At 36.1% G+C, this 17,286-nt stretch overlaps 1 protein-coding gene across 1 annotated transcript; it reads right to left on the bottom strand.

Annotated features, from left to right (window-relative positions):
* On the bottom strand, positions 13,600 to 15,265 carry LOC109240969 (putative UDP-rhamnose:rhamnosyltransferase 1). Its single transcript, XM_019407665.1, has one exon. The coding sequence runs from the start codon at positions 15,234 to 15,236 to the stop codon at positions 13,839 to 13,841; it is 1,398 nt and encodes a 465-aa protein (XP_019263210.1). The 5' UTR covers positions 15,237 to 15,265; the 3' UTR covers positions 13,600 to 13,838.

The raw sequence follows: 17,286 nt of genomic DNA, 5'->3' as shown, positions 1-17,286 counted from the left end.
TTGTTTTAACTCCTATTAGTTTGATCTTGAAACTTTATGTGTCCTTCTTTCGTGCATCTTAATTGGCTCAACCATTCGCCAAATTAACCTCAAAAAATGTGTTTGAAGTTTTTTGGATATTCAACTTTAACAAGAAAAAATGAGATATAGATTTACCTTTGTTGTACGCTTTTGATTTCTTATATATTTGTCGTATATTGATTTATCCATTTATGGCAATAACAAAAATGGTTATTTATTTTTATGAATTGGCAGGTTCAACTTCTAAAACTAATACAGGAGCGACGTGGTACACTAACATTGTGAGTGCAAGAAGAGACTCATGTGAAGGTCGTGGTAACAAGGTACACTTTTGATTTCCTATATATTTGTCGTATATTGATTTGTCCATTTATGAAAATAACAAAAATAGTTATTTATTTTTATGAATTGGCAAGTTCAACTTAAACTAATACATGAGTGATGTGGTACACTAACATTGTGAATGCAAGAAGAGACTCATGTGAAGGTCGTGATAACAAGGTAAGAGACAAAAAAAGATTCTTCAGAATCAACAGATTTTAACTTTATTTCATAAAATGCTTCGAATCCATGCTTTTCGCTATACAATACAAATGTTTATACGTAGAATAAAATGAATTACCCTAGCAAGTACTACTTTGAAGATTTATGAAATATGATTTCAAATATGACGCTTGAGCTTTCGTTCATAAAAGCTTGAAACATAAAACTCTCTATATATTTTAATAGTTGGATCGCTGTTGTAAATAAAACAATACTTAAGATAGAGAAGATTGTTCTAGATGCAAGCGGGGACAGAAAGAAGTATTTTGTAGAATCCTAATAATCACAGACACTCTAAGTTTAAGTAGGCAACATCCTTTAAATTCACATGCTCGTATATTGCTTGTTAGAGATTCATTTGGTGCATTCCTGTGGCGGTATTCTATTGACTGATTGTCACGTTATAATTTGCTATATAATTTAAGAAAACTTTTGTTGGTTTTTAGCATTTCTATTTTTGGACTTGTGGCATAGATGATTTATGTGCAAGGTTTAATATATGTATGGCGAAAGGGATACATTAAGTAATGATTAACTGGTACTTATAGTCTCATCTGTCATACCTTGAAATTCGATAAATTGTGGAATCATTCTTTCCATTTCAATATGCACACACACACACACACACACACACACACACACACACACACATATATATATATATATATATATATATATATATATATATATATATATATAAAGCATTTGTTTCTTTAATCAGTTTGGTGTGCAAAAAATATATTATTTGTTTTAAATCCTATTAGTTTTGATCTTGAAACTTTATATGTCCTTCTTTCTTGCATCTTAATTGGCTCAATCATTCACCAAATTAATCTCAAAAAATGTATTTGAATTTTTTTGGATATTTAACTCTAAAAAAGAAAAAAAATGAGATATAGATTTACCTTTGTTGTACGCTTTTGATTTCTTATATATTTGTCGTATATTAATTTATCCATTTATGGCAATAACAAAAATAGTTATTTATGTTTATGAATTGGCAGGTTCAACTTCTAATACTAATACAGGAGCGATGTGGTACACTAACATTATGAGTGCAAGAAGAGACTCATGTGAAGGTCGTGGTAACAAGGTACGCTTTTGATTTCTTATATATTGTCGTATATTGATTTGTCCATTTGAAAATAACAAAAATAGTTATTTATTTTTATGAATTGGCAAGTTCAACTTCTTAAACTAATACATGCGCGATGTGGTACACTAACATTGTGAATTCAAGAAGAGACTCATGTGAAGGTCGTGGTAGCAAGGTAAGAGACAAAAAAGGATTCTTCAGAATCAACAGATTTAAACTGTATTTCATAAAATGCTTCGAATCCATGCTTTTCGCTATACAATACAAATGTTTATACGTAGAATAAAATGAATTACCCTAGAAAGTATTACTTTGAAGATCTATGAAATAGGATTTCAAATATGACGCTTGAGCTTTCGTTCATAAAATCTTGAAACATAAAACTCTCTCTATATATTAATAGTTGGATCGCTGTTGTAAATAAAACAATCCTTAAGATGCAGAAGATTGATCTAAATGCAAGTGAGGACAAAAGGAAGTATTTCATAGAATCCCAATAATGAATGACACTCTAAGTTTAAGTAGGCAACATCCTTTAAATTCAAACTAAAATTCATGTATATCCCACAAACTCGAAAAAGACAAATATTGTACAAGCAGAGAAAAACAAATAATATAAGATGCCTTCATTTCAAATCAGTGATTAATGTTTTATATGCGAAAAAAGAAAGATGGTTGAATTGCTAAACTATGAAGTGGCGTGATAGTGCTATGGTAAATAAGGTTATTCGGTCGAAAGATGTGACTGAACAACCATGAAAATAGGTGAGAAAGAGGTTGATGAGTAAATGGCTTTGAAATCACCGAATAGGCAATGGTTTAGACTGAATTGTATATGTATAGAGAAATTTGCAATTTTAGTGTATCTCCTTATGAAGAAAAGGCTTGTGTTCATGTGTTTTCTGTATTAGTTGTAAGGCTGTTTGGTGGGCCGGTCTGGGACCGGGACCGGACCGGGCCCGCGGTCCTAACGGGCTAAACGGTCCCGGCGGGCCGGTCCTGGTGGGCCGGTCCCTGAATGGGTAGGAAGCCCGTGACGGGCCGGTCTTGTACACGAGGCCCACGAGACCGGGACCGCTAAGCCCGGGACCGGCAGGCGGTCCTGGGCCGGTTCAACCGGGCCTAACGGTCCTAACGGGCTCCAACGGCTATTTTTTAAAAATTTTTTTTTTTTTTTAAAAAATAGCCAACGGTCAGATTTTAAAATCTAGTCGTTGGCCTTTAATTTTCAACCGTTTGGAACTTTAAAAAATAGCCATTTGGCCCCCAAACTTTATTTTAACCCCAAACTTTATATAATTACACTTTTCCCCAATTCTTAACTATAAATACCCCCTCATTCTTTCATTTTTACTCACCAATTCATCAATCTATCTCAATCTCTCTCAATCTATATCTAATTTCTCTTCTATAATTGCTTATTTTATTATTGCAATTTCGTGAAAAATTGTGAAGTTGGTGAATTGAAGTATTCAAGTCTTCAAGTCTTCAACGATTTTCAATTTTCAAGAAGTTGTTCGGCAATTCGGTAAACTCGTTCCAACTCTTAACTTTTAAGAATATATTTTTGTGTGTTTAGTTTGCATAATTGTAATTAATATGGCATTTTCTTTGAAAAAAATGTTTGGTGGTAAGGGAAAAGCTAAAATTGGTGAAAGTAGTCTCCAACCTACTACCCTTCCCCCGGCTCCCCGACCCAGACCTGTTACCCGTCCTGCTGCTCCTATTATTCTTGATAGTGATAACCCTTGTTTTTAATTTTCCGATAGTGAATTTTGCCATAATGTTGCACAAGGTGAACAATTAAATGAAGAAGTTATGAATACTCTTTATCCTAATCAAACTATCTTAGAAAATGATGAGGAAAATGAGGATGTAGATGAAACCCAACCGGATTTAGATGATTCACCTACTAGTCCTGTTAATAACCCAACTGATGTCCCGCCCGACCCACCTGTAGAAACCCCTACTTTTAATAGACAACCTTCTAAACGCCTAGAAACATCATTAGTTTGGAATTTTTTTACTCAAGTAAGAGAACAAAATAAGGCTAGGTGTAAAACTTGTGGGAAATTGCTGGCGCATAAATATACTGGAGACCGTAGCGGTACGGGTAGTTTGGCTAGGCACATACAAACACACCCTAGAGATAAAGTTAAATATTTACAAATGAAAGCGCAGCAAGAGGGGACAAGTGTAGATACTGCGGTTAACCCTAGTACAAGTTCAAATCTAGTTCAACCAGGAATTAACACTGTGACGGTGGTATTTTATATTACGATCCTAATAAAGATCGTGAAGAATTAGCAAAGATGGTTACTGTTATGTGCTTACCATATACTTTTCCTTCTAACCCTAATTTTGTGCATTATATTAGAAAAGTTTCTAATCCTACTTATAAAGGTTGGCCTCGCGCAACAGTTAAGAGCGATATTTATAAATATAAACATGAATATGAACAATATTTGCGGTATTATTTACTCATATAACTAATCGGATTTCTATTACTACTGATATTGGTAGAAGTAATAATGACTGTAATTATCTAACTGTTACAAGTCATTGGATAGACGAGGAGTGGATAATGCAAAAACGCATTATTGCGTATAGAATANATATTATATATACATGAAGAAGTAGTACTATATATACTACAAAACAAGATTTTTCAAAATGAGGGCCCCACCCCCAATGACCACCAACGGTCATATTAATTGCACAAATAGCCATTTTTTTTTTAAAATTTACAAAACTAACCTTCTCTAACACTATAAGTACCCCCCCCCTCTTCTTCATTTCAATACTCAATACTCATTTCTCAATCTAAATTTCTCTCAATCTCTCAATCTCCAATTTTCAAGACTTCAAGTCTCAATCTTAATTTTCAAGTTAAATCATGCCTCGTTCGGAAAGAGTGCGCTTATTTGTGTCGCAATACTATGAAGTGCTTGAAGAAAATGAAGAAGGCCAAATATTAAAGTGCAAGAACTGTGAAAGAGTCTTAAATTTTCGTCCAGGGTGTACCACAGGCATTTTAAGGAGGCATATAAAGTATTGTATTGAGGGTATTTATCCGCAAATTCGTCTTTAAGATTTTTCAACAATTTGTGTTATTTTAAAATTATTAGACGTATTTATGCTTCATGTTGTACTTTGTTATTAATTTATTATGCATGCCAATTTAGTTTTACTATTGATTTGTTATTTTACATTTTCGTCAAACACTTTAATAATTAGATTTCTATATTATATATACCACATATATTTATATAGCCATGCATAAGAGCAATTTATATATATACATACACATATGGTTTACAAGAAATTGCCCTAAATAAAAAAAATTAAAAAAAAAAAAAAAGCCCGGAAATAAAAAAAGCCCGTTAGGCCCGCTAAGCCCACGAGCCCGGCCCATTTAGCCCAGGACCATATGGGCTTAGGCCCGTCACGGGCTGGTCCTACCCGTTGAGCCCACGAAGTCCGGGACCGCGAAGCCCGGGACCGCCAGAGCCCGGGACCGCTAAGCCCAGGCCCGTTTAGCCCGGCCCGTTTAGCCCATTTAGGCCAGGGCCCGGGACCACATACAGCCTTAATTAGTTGTGTGTGAATATGAATGTGATAGTGAATTTGTGGAGCCTCTGAGGTTGCTCTGTGATGTTCAATGTAAGTTACAAGTTCAAACAAGTAGAAGGAAAATTAGCATTGTAACGTTCCAAGTAATTTTATTTTAAAAAAATATTAGACTAATAAGATGTCATTATATAAACCAACAAGTCAAACCTCATAGCAATTGTAAATATGCATCTGTGAAGACTTTTCCCGAGATTGCACATGGCTGGTTTGTAACATACAAAGATAAAGATAAATTAGTGGCTATAAAAGACTCACCAAGATATGTTGGGTGGTCTAGGGAGCATCTCAAGTAAGTTCTTCTCATTGTCCTTATGTATTGCTTTAATTTGGAAAGGTTGTGAATGTAAAATTAGTCATTAGATTGTGCTTTTTGGTATTTTAATTTAGCATATTTACCTTCAAAGTAACTTTATTGGTTTAGCTTGGATTAAACATTAAGTTTTTTTCTTTCCTTTTTCTTTTTAGGTAAGATAAACATCAAGTCTTAGTCATTAGAACTAGAACAACATAAAAAATAGGAAAAAGCTGAGTTTAGAATGATCTGATGAAAACTTTCCTTTTCCAATGTACATGCAATGAGTGATATGTTTTTGTATTACTCGCTGCCATTATTAATTTCTAGCTTGTGGTATTTTAGGAGCTTTACTATTCCGCATTGAGATTTTTCAAAATGTCATTGATAAAAATAAATAATTAGTATCAATTTATTAATTATAATCATTTTCTTCAAGATGTCCAATATTATTGAAGGCATTTGAGGATAAAAGAAAGTAATATATTCAATTTTTGACCCAGCCTTTTTATTTGTTGGACTACCAACATGATCGTGAATAATTTATTTTGTTATTTCTCTTTCTGACCATCATAGAAGCAAAGCTAATAATTTAACATTACAACTCCATCCTTTTAGGACTCAGAGACAAAAGAGAACCTAAACTCATAAGAGAGACTTATGGTTGGTTTCAGTCCTTGGTGCTAATTTTACTATAACCTTGAACCAGCATATCATGTCTTGATAATATTCTACTTTGATAGCAGGTATCATTTGAACCAGCATTTCATATATATATTAACAAATCATCTAGGATGTAATAATACAAGAGAACAAGTGAATAAAAGACAAAATAAGGTATATAAATGTGTTAGTCATTCTCTTCAAATCATAAAAACGTAATATTTTTCAATAGATTATTTCCCACATTTATATTAGATCTGCATTATTTGTGCATGCTACAGAGTTGACCCCTTCTCCTTCTGGCAGTGGAACACAATGCAAAGGAAAAGTAATTAGAAATTAAGCCTTTTATCATGTTACAACATTCTCCTCTTGGTATATTAAGATAATCTTTGCATATAGTCTGGCATATCTATCGTTATTTATTAAAGTTTTATCCAAAATGTGGTGCTTCTTTGTCACGACTCCAGTTCGCCCTCCGTGAACATGTCGTGATGGCACCTAGTCCCTACGACTAGGTAAGCCTAACAATGCGGAAAAATAAAATAACTTGCGGAATAATTAATTAAAACTGAACAACTAAACGGAACTGTATATAAATGCCGCCCGGCATATACAACTCCATAATGCGGAAGTCTACAATATCACCCCAAAACCCGAAAACTCACGGGAAACACAGGCTAATAGAAGAGTAATACACTGCTCTAACTCCAGAATGTCTAAACAACTGAAAGAAAGGAAAGACTATCTACTAAAGTTGGAATAAGATAGAGACTCCTGGTCTGCGGACGCGGCAGAAGTACCTCGAAGTCTCAGCTAGATCTCTCCGCCTCGAGAGTGATACGCCTGGGATGAAGTACCTGGATCTGCACATGAAAAACATGCACAGAAGGGGCATGAGTACACCACAGCGGTACTCAGTAGTGCCAAGCCTAACCTCGGTTGGGTAGTGACGAGGAAGGTCAGGGCCCTACCGAGAATAAGCATAATAATAAATCTTGCAACAGCATGAAATAAACGGAAGTATGAGTACAGCTATGAAGTAAAACAGGTTATACAAGACAACAATTAACACTCAGAGAATAAGACAAACACAGAGTAAAACAGCTCAATACCAATACCAACAACGAGGATCTCCCAGGATACCGTCCTGTAGTCCATTTCATCAACTGTCCAAGGAGCTCCCGGGATACCGTCCCGTAGTCCATCATATGAGTATATCCGAAGGATCTCCCGGGATACCGTCCCGTAGTCCGACTATTAAATGTGCAGGGGGATCTACCGGGAATCCCGTAGTCCCAAAGTAAATGTGCAGGGGGATCTACCGGGAATCTAACCTGTAGTCCCAAAGTAAACAAACAGGGGCGGAGCTACCGGAATCCCACATCCGTAGCCCCAATGTAAATACGCAGTCACAGCACGAAGAATATTCAGAAATAAAGCTCAAAAATACAAGGCAACAGGTAGTTCTACCCTAACATGCTTCACGTAGTGCAAACAAGGCAACTTGAACAAATAGACAATTTAGAACAACTAAGCATGCTTTTCTAGCTAACACAGTCTATAATTGCGAATAAACTAAAGCAGATAAGGAAGAAACTCAGTCTAAATATATAAAGTAAAACCGGTTTTTTTCAACAATTAGCTTAAGTACGCGCTCGTCACCTCACGTACAAGGCATTCAAATACCAAATATCATATCCTAAGGGGAAAGGTACCTCAAGCTGGCTCCAAAATCAACTCGAAACCACACCTTTGCCACGAGTATCCGACTCCAAATCACCCAAATTTATTCAATTCAATTACATATCATAAATAACATCTCAAGCAACTGATTATACTATTAAATTTAAAGCTAAGACGCGAATTTAGGTAAAATGACCAAAATGCCCCTCAGGCCAACGTCTCGGAACCGGATAGTTTTTTATATTTTCAGAACCCTCGCACTCTCACGAGTCTAAGAATATAAAAATCTCCCAAATCGGAGGTCAAACACCCACTCAAAACTCAATAATTCGGTCTAAGAAGTTTCTTCCAATTTTTCCCAATTTTTGATCCCCAATCCGAATTTAAATGATAAAATTAACTATAGATTGATGGAATATAACTAGAAAGGATTAAAGAAACGTTACCCACTGATCTCCTCTTCAAATCCCTCTCAAAATCGCCCTCTCCCGAGCTCCAATTTGATTTTTCTAACTTTTGAAACTAAACCCTCGAATTTCATATTTCAGTCCAGTGGTTTTCGCTTCTGCGGTCAAGGGACCGCACCTGCGGTCCCGCTTCTGCGGAACTTAAGCCGCTTCTGCGGTTTCATTAAAATCTAAAATTCCGCACCTGCGGTCCAGATCTCGCAGATGCGGATCCGCTTCTGCGGAAATCCTACCGCATCTGCGGAACCTTTAAAAATCTAAAATACCGCACCTGCGGTCCTGATCTCGCAGATGCGGATACGTTTCTGCGGAAATACCGCCGCATCTGCCGAACCTGATGAGCATGGCCAACCCGCTTCTGCGGTCCTCCATGCCGCATCTGCGGTACCGCATCTGCGGTTCCCAAGCTGCAGATGCGAAAATACCAGAAGTAGCAATGCTTCAGCTGCTGCAATACTTCTCCGATCTTTCCGTCAACCATCCGAAATTACCCCGAGGCCCCGAGACCTCAACCCAAAGCACCAACATCACGTAATACCCCATTCAAACTTGTACCAATCCTTAAAACACCAAAAACAACATCGGAAACTCGAATTAATCACCGATTTAAGCCTAAGAACTTCATTTTCTCTCAAAACACGCTTTCGATCAAAACCCTAACCAAACCACGTCTGAATGACCTGAAATTTTACACACACATCCCAAATGACATGAAGGAGCTACTGCAACTTCCGGAATTCCATTCCAACCCTTGGATCAAAATCTCACTATCGAACCGGAAACTTCAAAATTCGAACTTTCGGCATTTCAAGCCTAAATTAGCTACGAACCTCCAAAACACGTTCCGAACACGCCCCCAACCCCAAAATCACCTAACGAAGCTAACGGAACCATCGGATTTACGTTCCGAGGCCGTCTTTATCCTGTTCTGACTATGGACCATTTTCCAACACTTAAGCTCTCATTTAGGGACTAAGTGTCCCAGAACTCTTCGAAACTCAAAACCGAACATCTCGGCAAATCAAAATGGCAGAAATAAACTTGGGGAAAGCAGATAATAGGGGATTGGGGCGTTAATTCTTAAGACGACCGGCCGGTTCGTCACATTCTTTTTTCTGTCTCAGGAACATTCAGATACACAAAGTTGTACTTGAGGAAGATGCATGTCATTAAAGATTTATCTTTGCATATGTTCTGGCCTCTATTTTGTTAATTTATTAAAATTTTGTCCAAAATGTGGCCTTTTTGTTAACTAGACATTTACACCGTCTCAAGGACATTCAGATGCACAAAGTTGTATTTGAGGAAGATGCACCTCGTGATAGAACTGAATTAGCTTTTTACGTTTCGCACCCAGATTAATATTCATTATTATTAGATTCTTCCATTTTTGACTTGCTTTTCGCATGTGTACTATGAACATTATGGAAGTTTATTCATTATATTTCTACAAGCATATCACTTACCTTATATTTTAGACGTGCAAGATCAATTTTTTACTTACATTCTTCCTTTTCATAATTTCTTCTATCATCATCTCTCTTTGGAGATCCGTTTTTCATAGGCTGATTTGTTGTTTTTGTTACTAGAAAACAATACTGGAAAAGAGTTTGTGTAGAGACAACAACAAATATTAGTCTTCATACATTTTCTTATATTCTTAAATGGCTTAATAAGAAAAGTAAGGTGATGATAATGTTGACAAACTCAAGCCTCAAATCTACGTCTTTCTTACTTATATACAAGTCCAGTTATTATGTATTGTGAATAACTTTACGAGATACTAAAAGTAACTTTGTGAGGCTTAATAACTATTTTTTATTTAGTTTATCATATATGACTTTTTACTTTCAAGACTCTTTTCTTAAAACTGCTTTTGCTTTAACAATTTTTATCTGTTCCATTATATCGAGTTATTTTCTCTGTTAATCGACAGAGACGCAAAAACATAAAAATTGAAGTCATCCTTCTCATTGTTGGGTTAGAGGCTGATTTTGTAGCTTTTAATTTAGACATAAGATTGAGCAACACAATCTTGAGGGAATAAATCCTCAACAAATGGTTATCGTCATGCTAAAAGGTACATATATTAGAAATGTATAACAAGGTTTGTGTTGGACGTTACATGGCATCGGCTCAGTCAACCAGTGCCTATGATATCCGGACACTTTGAATTGGACAGTTTTTGATGGATGAATAATATCTTTATAGCTGCTTTGCAAAAATTGAAGATGTCCCAAAGTTTCTGAAATACATTGTTGTTGCTGAGTTATTAATATATAAAATTATGTCTTAGGGAGAAGAATAGATCTTGTTGTGAGAATTGGTAAGTGTTTGCTGTTGTCATATGCTTTGGATAGATTTTCTATTGAGTGTTATGCAGGTTTATCTGAGTTAAATGAATATTATGCACCTGTGTTTATATGCAGCAACTAACTTCATATGATAAACTAAGTGTTAGTAACATCCTTCTATATTATTTCGATTGACAAGTTTAAGATACTTACCAAAATGATTTATCCATTAAAATCATTTATTTTTCATCATTTTTCAAAATCCAGTCCTTCTTTTGTACTCGAAATTACACATTTGAAGTCCAATTAGCATGACTATTCTTGCAGGAGTTCCTTCCCAATATGAAGAATGCTGGAGCTTCCCAAAAATATTTTTGCATTCTAAGGTTAAAATAATTTTACACAAATGTAAAGTTCATTGCTTGTGATATGCAAAGTAAAGTAGTTTATAATGCATTATCGTACAATTAGGGCGGCAAGAAATTCCAACAATAAAGCAGTAAAAATAACAATATTGGTAAGATACGAATTTTGTAAAATTACTTTTATTTAATATTCTCCGCGCATTGCACGGGTAAGTATACTCGTTATTAGAAAGTATCTACACAAAGTATAATTAAGGCTCATCATGTAATTTTTTTAAAAGAAAGAAGAAAGAAAATGAAGAACAATTCACCCCGGTATTTATCTCAACACAATAAATATATAATACTTATCTTCAATTATAATTCTATCGTTAAATTATAATTAATTAATACATAATTTCATCTTAATGTATACTACTTTGTAATGATAAACTAGTGGAGTATAGTTTAGTGTAAACAGATATTCCTAAGTTTTTATCCAAACGGATTAGCCAGTTTTTTTATAAGTATTTATTTTTTTCCTTCTTTCTCCCTCACCACCTTCACGAAAATCTCCATCCCCTTCTCTGGAAAATTCAACTCTACACAGAACAACCCTTTTCATTTTTGAGCATTGGCGCCAAATTCATCAGCCATTCCCGCTTTCTTCCCCAAATTTCCCTCCAAAATCTCATATTACTTCTCTATAAAATAAAACCCTTCAAACCCAGAAGAAAATTCTAAGAGCTTCTGCTAAAAATCACTGAAGAACCACTAGCTAAGGGCGGAACTCTCTGTGAACTGAAGGATGTGTAGTTGTGACTTGCGAGCTCCATTTCTACAACTCGACCCTCCATTGATCCACTTGTATATTTTTAAAGATTTGTCGGATCATCGGAGGGTGGAGGTGTAAAAATGGGTCTCACGCTGAAAATTGCCATGTTAATATTCCAAATTCATCGTTTTCCTGTCAGGCGTGATATTCTCTTTAATTTAACTCTCTACTACCTATCTCATTATTTTGTGGTGATTATCCTTGTTGAGTGCTTTTTAGGTTTCAAATTACCTTTCATCATCTTGAAATGCTATGTGTTTAACCAAAAAATAGGATTTTACTCAAAACTAGAATTTAGAAGAATCGGGTTATTGATAATCGAAAAAGTAAATAAAGAAATAAATTTTAGAGTAACCAAGTATGAAAGCTGGTAAATCAAAGTATATTCCAATAGTTACTTCCCCCTACAATTGTTTGTTTCTTCCCTTTTTATAGCTCTTTTGGGATACGAGCCTTACCTTTGTCATAATAATGCTATTATGGGCAATTAATGACTTTAAATGTTACGTTATGCAATCATATACATTAAATACATATTCTCTAACGTTTCCAATAATTAATACTCATTAAATGCTGTATCTGGGCTCCTTTTTGCTGTTAGATTCATTCCTTTGATTCTTCACTATCTTTGAGTTTCAAATGTCTTGAATAGGTACGAGCGTTGAATTACTTGTATGACTGCTCGTACCCCCTCCATTTAATTTACTCGCATCTGTTGTTGCTCGTATCTGTTGTTGCTCGTATCTGTTAACCAACCTTATTTCTTTGACTGTTTGACCAGTCTATACGTCATGACACGTCATCATATACATAAATATAATTTTCCCCAATACACTATGTTCAACTCAAAATATGCATATGCTAGAAAATATAATTTATTGAAAGATGTGCACTATCACATTGTTAATTCTGTTTACACTTTACGGGCTTTCCTGTTTGTCATACTTATTAAAATTGTAGTTGTAACTAGCTGCCAAGAACCACTGTTTGGTTCTTCAATTTACCATCTCTGGCTCTTTGTTATTTTAGAGAATTTAACCTGAACTAGCCTTTTCAAATTCCCTTTGTCTGAATAAATTTCCACCATTTCATATATTGGTGCTCTCGTAATGATGCTGACCGCCATGAAGATCATGAAAGCTCTTCCACAAGGTCCTGTACATGTTGTATAAATGGAGAAAGTTGCTGGGAAAGGACGACCATAACTATCGATAAATATTCTTTCTCTTTTCCTGTTCATGATTAAAGTTCATTAGCTTCATGCTGATTTTGTCCGTCTCTTTTCTGAATGTATAAGGATCAGGTTGAGATATAATTTATAATTAGAGGTGGAGTGCACCTGACCTTCAATATTGCTAATGCTAAGAAGTAGCCCAGTACATACGAAATTAATCGCTTGCTTTGAGATCTTATTAATAAATTTTACCTGGGCTTCTGTTGTTTCATAGAAGTTTATTCAGTTATGTTGATATTTGCAAAACTTAGCAATATGTGTGCAACAACATCCAAAGTCCAATCCCTCTCTCAAGAAACTTTTAAGTTACAAGTGTAGTTAAAATAGGAGGTAATATAAAGGATGAGTTGGAAGTCTAGGAGAAGTAAGAGTTTATATGTAAGATAGGGCAAATGTATGTGAAAAAGCCATCAGATTATATCTGAACATATTCTTATGATATTCTGTTCATTCAGCCAATGATTTAAGAATTTCTCTTCATTCGTCGACGATTGCACTCTTTAAGTATTCAGAGTAAGGTTTGACAGAACATAATATTCTCCTGCAAACAGCCCTTATAATCAAGCAACATTTAGCTAATCCTTGGTGTTGTGGATACATTGTAAAAGAAATCCACTGAGAGGAAGCAAGTAATGTTAAATGCCATTGCAAATTGTTGTTTATAATTCTAATTAAAATTTCCACTGCATAGGAAGTAGAAGAAAATGCGGACAGAGCAGAGTTTTATTCCCTACTCCTTCTTTTTCAGATACTCAACAAAGCTAGCAATGTAAGAATCATGAAGCTGTCTATCTCCAAATATGGCAGCAGCTTCTCTAGCTCTAGCTCTAAGCTCTTCACCTTCCTCGGAAACCATGGCGTATGTTAATGCCTTGGCTATCTCCTTTCTAGTAAATGACCCATTTTCTTCCTTTCTCTCTACTTCAATAGCCATTCCCTTTTCCACTAACAATCTTGCATTCAACCCCTGATCATACACAAATGGCAGAGCAACAAGTACATGCCCATGCTGTAGAGTTTCTACGGTAGAACTTAGGCCTGCTTGAGTTAGAGTACCCCCAATACAAGGATGTGCCAGAATTTCCTTCTGTGGGGCCCATCCAATGTGTACCACTCCTTTCTCCCCTGTCCTCTGCCCAAAACCTGCAGGCAAAGGATCCACTTCATCTGAACTCCAACTAGGCTTCTGTAGTATCCATATAAATTGTAGCTCAGAAAGCTCAACCCCATAAGCTATTTCATCTACTTGGTATTTACTAGGTTTACACTCGCTTCCAAATCCCACAAATAAAACTGACCCAGCCTTCTGTTGATCGAGCCATTTGAAGATTCTCTGCCACGATTGATCCCCATTCAAGTTTTCTCCTCCTAGTGATGATGTCTCAGGTGGTAGTAATCCAACTGGAATAGTCGGCTTAGAGATGAGTTTGTGCACCGCATCCAAGTAATCACCTTCGAATTCTTTGCAACTCCGTATAGCCATAGCTCGACATGTACTCAATATTTTGGCTGAGCGTTGAGCATAGGATAGCCCTGAGGCATCTTCTAGGAAAGATGAAGATAAAAGCTCTAATGCTTCATAACTCCGGTAAGCCAAAGTTGATGAAAATTCCAGCTTCTCAGAAACAGGTGAGGTGAGACATTCAGGAATCGGTCCTGAAGCTCTTGCTGCAATCAAGAAAGCTCTTGAAGCAGCTGAGAAAACACTGAGGTGCATTGTAGGGATATCATAAGCTTCAGCAATCTCAACTATCCAATATTGGAAGAAGTCAACAATAATCCAATCAGGCTTTTTATCTGCTATGAATTGTTTGATAGGTTCTTGGAGCAGATCATAAGCTGCTTTCAAGTACTGGATTTTTTCTAAAGGAAGATCAACAGAAGCTTCTGCATCTTCAGGCAAAAGACTCTTGTCGTCAAGAGTTGGCAATGGAAATTCCACTAGTTTCACAAGGTGTGTCAAGTTAGAAGGAACTTTAGGGAGTCTTTTGATATTCTTGGGAGTAGATATGAATGATACATGAACTTCTCCTACCTTGGCTAAGGCTATGGAGAAATTGAAAAATGGAATAAGGTGACCAAATGCAGACCAGGGTAGCATTACTACATGAACATCATTCTTTCTCATTTTAGCTGAATTTTTATGTATGCTCTCTCTATTACATTGTTTGTATTAACGAGAAAGTGAAAAAGATAGCTTTTATATTGGCAAAGCTTTCTTAAAAGTTTGTTGTACGAGGTTGGATCATGCATTTTCATGACTGTGCATGGGAATGATAAGAAGTACAACGTTCACCTAGGATCTTGTTTGGCAGTATGGGTAGCAAGATGGATTGCCTTTACTTGCAAATTCAACCACTGTGTTTTAAATCAAAGTTTTTCTTGGGAGACTCGAGTCAAGTTGCACTAAGATGGAATTTTAAGTGGTAGACCTATTACTCAATCAGATACTGTGCTTTTGAATGCAAGAAAATCTATAGAAGCAAGGAATAATTAGAAGAAACGTTTTCTATCTAAAGAGTATTGATAAATTGAAAAGAACGAATGTCAATATATCTAAGCAACTGATAAGAACGTATGTCCCTACCCCCCCCCCCCCCCCCCACCACACACAACAACAACAACAACAAAAAAACAATTAATACGAAATTTATTTAATTGAGGTCTTAGACAATAATGTCTCTATTTCAATCTCAGTTTTACTTATTCTATTTAATTCGTTTTTTTAAAATTTAAATGGCTACAAAGATAAAGTTGCAAAACTTACAGTACAAAAAGCTCATCTGTTGACCAGGATTAACAAAAAGAGCAACCATGCAGTACAAAGCTCATCTGTGTCCTTATAAATAATTACTAGGTAGTATAATGTAGATAATTAGAATTTTATTTGTTTTTACTTTTTTCTTAATCGTTTTTTTTGTCACGACCCGGATTTCCTACCCTCGGGAGTCGTGATGGCGCCTACTAGTGAAAGCTAGGCAAGCCAATCAACTGAATTATTTGCCTTGTTTCCATTTTTAAATTCGTTAACAGTTATAAACCAACCGTTAATAATCAACAAAATTTAACAAGCGGAAGATTTAATTTCAAGTTGTAATAATGCTACTGATATCAATCCATAACAATCTACCCAAGACTGGTGTCACAACTTCACAGACTGTCTAAGATTACTACAAATAAAGGTCTGAAAGAAATAATACAACACTGTCTCTAGAACTACAAGAAGGAAACAGGAATAATAGATAGAAGGAGACGCCAAGGCCTGCGGACGCCTGCAGGACTACCTTGGGTCGCCTGATGAACAAGAAGCAACAATCACTGCGGTCCGAAATCTACAGCACTGGGATCTGCACAAAAGAGTGCAGAGTGTAGTATCAGCACAACCGACCCCATGTGCTGGTAAGTGCCTAGCCTAACCTCGTCGAAGTAGTGACGAGGCTAGGACCAGACTACCAATTAAACCTATGCAGTTAAATCATAAACAACGGAAAATAAAAGCAGAAATGTACAGACGGATGGGAGGGGGAAAACATGCTGCGGGGACATCGAAAAATAGCAGAAGGACAACAAGTAAATAAAAGGATCACCATAGTTCGATTGAAGATAGACCAGGGAAATCATGCTGCGGGGTACAACAAGTATCACGAGAAAACCAACAATTTAATGTAGAGAAACCATAACTCAGCTATCAATAAAAATCAGGAAATCAAAGACAAGTGCACGACATCACCCTTCGTGCTTTAACACTCCCTCACCAAAACAATGCACGACATCACCCTTCGTGCTTTAACACTCTCTCACAAATATCATACACGGCATCACCCTTCGTATTTTACGCTCTTCCTCACCCAAGCAACAATCACAGAGCAATTTGGGCAAGGGAATCAATAAACTCACAATAAAATCAAGTAACAATAGGAACTCAGTAAGTAAACGTAAAGAACACCATAACTCACTTATCAGTATAATCAGGAAAATCAAGGACAAGTACACGGCATCACCCTTCGTGCTTTTACTCTCGTCCTCACCATGAAAATCAATATAATTGGCACAGAATTGTACATCGTGCGGCACGACATCACCCTTCGTGCTTTACACTCTTCCTCACAAAAATAATGCACGGCATCACCCTTCGTGCTTCAACACTCTTCCTCACCCAAAGAACAATCACAAACAAT

This window comes from Nicotiana attenuata, chromosome 1 (genome assembly GCF_001879085.1).
Source record: "Nicotiana attenuata strain UT chromosome 1, NIATTr2, whole genome shotgun sequence".
Lineage (NCBI taxonomy): Eukaryota > Viridiplantae > Streptophyta > Magnoliopsida > Solanales > Solanaceae > Nicotiana > Nicotiana attenuata.
Note: the sequence above shows the minus strand (reverse complement) of the source record. Positions and strands in the feature narration are given on the sequence as shown.

Bases quoted from the DNA above. Each gene is read 5' to 3' on its own strand.
- LOC109240969 (XM_019407665.1), bottom strand. From the start codon at position 15,236: ATGAGAAAGAATGATGTTCATGTAGTAATGCTACCCTGGTCTGCATTT.